Genomic DNA, 6,778 nt, shown 5'->3' with positions numbered 1-6,778 from the left:
TGTTATATTGCTGTAAATGATATGAGAGATCGGCGGATGAGGCGCCGCCGGTTGTCGTCTTCTCGTCGAGGTCCGCCAAAAATGCCGCCTAGTTTATTTTAACCATTCGAATCACCATTTCGAAAATACAGTATTATAATATCTATTTTAGACAATTACAAATTATGGTATTATTTTAAGGGGCAATGACTGAAGGAGACGCCACAACACTTCGCTTACGACTTGAAATTAACGGGAGTTCAGACGAACTCGCACAAAGCGAAGCCACGGTAAAACTACCGCGACAACCTGAGAGAGCAGTCATTTTTCACTCCGGCCTCACATCTGAATCCCAAGAGTTCAACTTGATTTTCGATATGACTTTGAAACTACGTGACGCATATTAATATTACAAAAATTGTGATTTAAAAATAATTTATATAAAAAATCTGTATATGAATTACAGATATAGAGTTAATATATACTTTCATCTCAAGATTACACGTTGTACGATAAGGTGGGCCAAAAGTCACTTTATGGTTTAAAGTGTTTACAACTTTTTTCAGGTTGAATATAATTTTATTTTTATTTTAGATTCCCAAAAACAAACTTAAACAAGAAAACAATACGTATTGTTTTAAATTTAATTTACTTTTAATATCAGTGCTTTATGTTTTTTATCTAAAAAGCATACATGAGTCATTTTCATCAAATTATTCCTGAAAACCAGAGAATGGTTTTTCTGCGGTTTTAAAAATAGAATTTCGTGAAAAAGTTTCACAAAATGAAAGACGCGCTTAGTTCTTATACAGAAATTATTAACATCAAGATACAGAGTAGTGTTGATGAATATCCAAGGGTAGAGCAAACCAACCTCATTGTATTTTGCCTTTAAATCTGAATCGCACTGGATCTCAATTACTTCCATTTGCATATGGCTAGGGACATATTCTATATACTTAATATTAAGAAAATCGAAAAAAAATATTTTAGCTTACTTTTAAGCCTTGAGATCTTATGATTCTATCGAATAACAAGGTGTATGCGAGAGATAAATAAAAAATAAGAAGATTAGAACGATAATACATTAGTGTGTAGCTCTAGCTTTTGTATATGTTACAGTTAAATTTCGATATAGGACAAAATGACTAGACAAAGTATTCAGTAACTATAAGTTTTAGTTAAAGCTTACAATGAATACTTTCACTAGATAATAGATGCTTTAGCTAGTAAGTGAATAACTTTTCGAATGACTCCATGAATAACTTTTTGCAGTGAATCTACTTAAAATGAGGATTACATTAATTGACAACAAGATTTACCTTAAATAAATGATTTAAAATACCTAATAAATATATAAACTATTTAATTTTTAATACTTCTACAAGTACCGAACAGTGATAGCATACAATAACTAGTTACATTGTCCATAAATTATTTTGTTTGTATTGTAACTGAAGTGATTTGCTTGTGTATACATTACCTAGTTCATGTATCCGTTTTCGAGACCACACACTTTGCCTTAAACATCTAAATAAGTATGGAATGATTCACTAACTATTTAGTAAATTCAAAATTAAAATAATTTATAAATTTCAACATGTTACACCGTGTGAGTGTAAGTGTGGGGAGTGGGGGTATGGACGTGAAGCGAGATGCGTTTGCATATAGTGCAGGAATAAGCAGGCCACATAATAAGTGGGCCGCGAGTTTGACAGCCCTGGTGTATAGAAAACACTTGGAATCTTACATGGATATAAGGTAAGGTTATTGAAATAGCAGGTATTACTTAGAATATCTATCAAAAGATATATAACAATTATAACGAAAAAACAAAAGGTAATTTTATTTTTAAATATTAAAGTGACTTTTGATTATTATTAATCTATTATTGAATTAATAATTTTGTTAAATGTTTATTTAAAACTGTTCTCTTGAATTAAGAAATTAAAAAATTAAACATCTGTGTATGTTTCTTTAATTCTGCAATGATTGTATTTTCAGTTTATTACACTTGACAAAACTGTTTTTTTTTTAAACTCATACAACCATTGTTGCTTTGCAGACTATATTATATTATAAGATTTATCTGATATACTTACTTAAAGTATGTAAAATAAATTTGAAATATAATATAAAATATATCAATTTATAATTATAATTTTTAAATGGTAAAGTGACTTTTGGCCTACGTGTACTAATTTATAGAGTTTTAATTCTATGTTTATATTTTGTATATAGCATGCTATACTAAAATTGTTATATAATCTTATTATTGTTGATAAGTCAATATTCTAAATATAACAAACAACTAAATTATAGCTTTTTGTAATCACTTATTATTATATTAAATCATTAATTTTATATTATATAATGATAAGTTATTAAAAAATTTATACATATTTGTACTTGAAAGTTTATCTTAGCTACTTAGATAATTTTCTGATATAACGACCAACTGATTCTCAGTCTTGTGTCACAATACTTACTCGTATTGTAGATTGTTACATTGCTGTATTGGTATATTGTAGATTGTTACATTAAATATTGGACTAGCACTTGTTATGTAACAGCATAAGATTTACAATTAATAAAGGGTGCTATTTCACAGGGAATTATTTTGAGTAAATCTCCAGATTTTTTCTTCGAAAAAGGATTCGTTGCAGATAATTATTCATAAGGTGTTTACTGTTCTAACCAATACTCGCTCGCACCTAATCTATGCGATAGTAATGCACAAACAATTTGTTTTATGGATCAATTATTTTATATATTGCTTATTTAAATTATTCTCATTAGTAAATATATTGTCTGCTGAACTCTATTTCACGTTTCATGTATTACTACAAAAGCAAATACACTTTTGTAATCTGATTACTATATGTAATATTTACAGAGATACGAATCAGTATTTACAAAGATACCAGTAGTACAAATCAAACACGCAAGACAAAGCACAGCAATAGCTTAATATGGTACAGCCCAATAAAATTTATAATAAATGAAAGTTCAGAATGGCGATACGTTTCTGTCGCTCTAGGAAATGTACAAGTGGACTAGAAAGTTCAGATATGGCTTGAATATTACACCGAATAGTAGTATAATCATTGCAGCAGTTAAAGGCATTGTGAAATACAATCACAGAGTTAAAGAAGATCCGGGTGGAAGTATCTTTCTTACACTCAACCTTCTGGCCAATGCGATACTTCAGGCCTTAAATAGACAGTGTTATTGTATCCTGCATATCTTTTAAAAATGCATTTTGCATTGTAACGACTCCGTCAGTACTTTTGGCAGAGTCCATTTTTGTGCGTTTGTATACAATTTTAAGCTCTAATCCACCTAAATAGGCAATTGGAACATTAATATCATTAATTAATCAATCAGTTTCATGTTAAAATATTAGGGTTATTAATGGCAAAAAAGATTGATGTTTACTTAAGATAAATAATTAATATGTCATATTAGATTGTTCCATAAGTCTTCATGTAAAATGAGTTAAAAATTAAAACCTGTAATACTTTTACTAAATTATATATTCTTCATCTTTTTCTACAATTATTCTTGATGTGTTTTTAGAAGCAATAAATTATTTAATGTTGTTTTTTTATATCCGTTTTTGAAAAATATTTACCACCTAAAAAATGTTGCAGGGACTTAATAAAATGACAATGGGTGAGAAAGGAGTTCCCAAGAAAATCAATTGATTTTTTCTACCACCTTCATGAATACGCAAGAGTGAGCGCTGTCTTGGTGTAAAATTAAATAGTAGCGAACTTCAAATTATCAGGTATTTCTTTAAGTGCTTTATTTACTAAATAATATAATTTATCTCCTAGTATTTACCATGTTTCTTTAATTATATTTAAATACAATTCTACCGGTAATGATTCCTTTTTTTCAATTTACAAATTATTTTTTGAATTTCTTTTGAAGATACTGATTTAAATTCTTAAAATTTTACATTAAATTTTTCACTATTGTATTGTACTAATTTATTAAACTGAGGTATTGAACCTACAATCTCTTCTATACTCTCAATGTAGAATGTACTCATTTTTTCTACTATTATATGAGGATCTTTATATATATTTCCATCAAACTCCACATTTATTATGTCGTTTCTCTAAGTAGGATTAATTAAAATTTTTATTGTTTTCCACATTTTATTTGGGTCATTTTTTATATCATCTATCAACTTTTCATACCCATTTCTAGCTATTCTTAATGCTTTGTCTGCCAAATACGACTTTGAAATAAATCTTTCTGTTCTAGAATCATTAATTATTAGCATATTGAGATTCGCCGCACGAGGCTTTCCTCACACATAACACCTTTCCTAAATTTTTAAGTCTCTGTGAACTGATGTAGACGACACGTTGAGCTTTTGCGCTAGCTTCTGTATCGTTAACCTTGGACCTGCTTTGCTGGCAGCCCTAATATCCTCACTAACAACCCGCACTTATTTGCTATTTAGAACCACATTTGACACTTTCTAAATCTAATAGCATCCCTGACCATGGCATTACATGTTTTTAATTGCTATTGTCGCATTATGACTGAGTTTTAACTCCTTAATAGCATAATTGATATTATTTTATCTCCTCTGCGATTGTTGTTTTAGGGTTGAAAATATTGAAACAAAAACTATCCCGTTACTAAATAGCATCGTTGACACGACTACTGTTAAAAAACACCGATAGAAGAGTGAAATTATCATTATTTTATAAAAAATTATACATTTTTGCAGAGGTGGCTGGTGAAACGTTGCGTCTCAGTCGCACAATCGAAAAACACCGTGCCACTGAGACACAACGCTTCACCGGCCACCCTGCATTTTTGCAAATGTAAGAAAAAACACCAAAACTAATGGGACAGCCTGATAGAATATATGCAATACTATATCAACCGAAAGCAAAAAGTTAAATTTATAAATCAAGTGTCCGATAAAGTAGATGCATCGTTTTGTGCACTGCAAGGTTAAAAACTGTGGATATAGTAGTTTTTAATTTATTATTATATATGCTAATACTTGCTTGTGTATTATTTAATATATACAATTCAAAGATTTAAAAATATAATAATAATGTAAAAAATAGTATAATAGATATAATACAAAAGGCAGTAATGCCATAAATAATATAAAATAAATAAACAGTCTTAATTTTTAACCTTATGGAACACTAAACTTTTGCTTTACTATTTTTTTTTATATGTGTATTTATCCCATTGCTTTTGTTTAGTCAAATAGCAACTATACAACTATGAATTAAATACATATCTAAGATTTAGGTCAAGGAACTGCAATCAAATTGTTATTATTGTCTGTGATCTTTTGTCAATTCAATATCACTTATTAGATTAAAGAATTAGATGATGTTGTATTGATAGTTTTATTATAAAATATCTAAAAATCTAACATAAAATCAGACAAATTGTATTTTAATATTTTATTTGAACAAAAAATATATGTATATAAAAAAATGTCTATGCATGGAAATTGATAGTGCATAATGCTACACAAAACTTTCATAATACAATATTATTCCTAAGATATTGCAACGATTGTAGCTTTATATGCATTTAATCTCGTCTATGCCACTTTAGCGAATCTCTCCGAAACATCAACCCAGTTAGCTACGTCAAAGATGCGCTTCACATAATCGGCACGGACGTTTTTGTATTGCAAATAATAAGCGTGCTCCCAAACGTCAATGCCGAACAACGGAACAAGACCTTAAAAGTAAAAAATCAATATTTTATTACATAGTTTTGAAGATAGATTAATTTTATTATATTAAAAACCTGTAGTTCCTTCCAATGGATCTTGATTTGCGCAAGTGGCAATCTGTAAACGTTTTGTTTCCTTGTTAAATCCTAACCAACCCCAACCTGAACCTTGAACTGCGATCGATTTCATAGCTAGCGTGTCTTTCATCTTGTCCAATGATCCAAAGTCCCTTAAATTAAAAATAATATTAATATGAGAAGCTTAATTAAGCTGTGATAATAATTTTCAATACCTTTCAATGGCTGCTAATAATTCTTTAGACGGAGATCCGCCATTCGGAGACAAATTCTGCCAAAAGATTGTATGATTGATGTGTCCACCGCCGTTGAAGCGCAAAGCAGGTTCCAAAGATATTATAGTAGAGACATCAGCTGTAAAAATAGCAATTTTTAAACATAAATCGTACAAATATTAATCAATACACTCACATTTACTCTGAGCAGATACTAATTTTTCTTCGGCAACATTCAAATTAGCTATGTATGTAGCATGATGCTTGGAATGATGCAGAGCCATAATATCACCAGAAATAACAGGCTCTAATGCCTTATATTCGTATGGCAGATCAGGCAAAGTATGCTTCGATTTAATGCTTGCATTTTTGCCAATGTTATTGCTGTAAAATAAAAATATTTTATTAAAACAAACATTGATGATTATCTATACTGAAAACGTATAGGTTAAAGCATCGCGACTATTCATGTACTATTACTACGCAGTAGTTTTTTCAAAATATAGATATTCTTACAAAGCATATGTCAATGCTCGTCTTGAATGAAACATTCTGATACGGTTTGTTTATGTAGAAATAATACCGGTACCAATAGTAGCCGAAGAGAAGTAGAATTACGCAATTTGACACTTAACTTGATCAAAACATCATATAATTCGACCATTAACTTTATATTTATAAAACTGAAAAGTATGTTTTAAATAAAAATAAACTATGAATTAATAGTTATTAAAATATTTATTTAAAAAAAACAATATGTTAACCATTATTACTTT

General features: G+C 29.2%; 1 protein-coding gene across 1 annotated transcript; it reads right to left on the bottom strand.

The window, feature by feature from the left end:
- Positions 1 to 5,411: 5,411 nt before the first annotated feature.
- Positions 5,412 to 6,673, bottom strand: Sod2 (superoxide dismutase 2). The gene is made up of 5 exons (XM_088196273.1): positions 6,519 to 6,673; positions 6,199 to 6,386; positions 6,003 to 6,141; positions 5,785 to 5,939; positions 5,412 to 5,715 (listed from the first exon to the last, which is right to left on the bottom strand). Exons 1-5 carry the CDS (start codon positions 6,551 to 6,553, stop codon positions 5,573 to 5,575), a joined length of 660 nt encoding a protein of 219 aa, XP_088052399.1. The 5' UTR covers positions 6,554 to 6,673; the 3' UTR covers positions 5,412 to 5,572.
- Positions 6,674 to 6,778: the final 105 nt, after the last annotated feature.

This window comes from Plectrocnemia conspersa, unplaced genomic scaffold, assembly GCF_051122295.1.
Source record: "Plectrocnemia conspersa isolate PC_06_02 unplaced genomic scaffold, ASM5112229v1 ptg000011l, whole genome shotgun sequence".
NCBI classification, from domain to species: Eukaryota; Metazoa; Arthropoda; class Insecta; order Trichoptera; family Polycentropodidae; genus Plectrocnemia; species Plectrocnemia conspersa.
The sequence above is the reverse complement of the archived record's forward strand: the minus strand, read 5'-3'. Positions and strand labels throughout refer to the sequence as shown.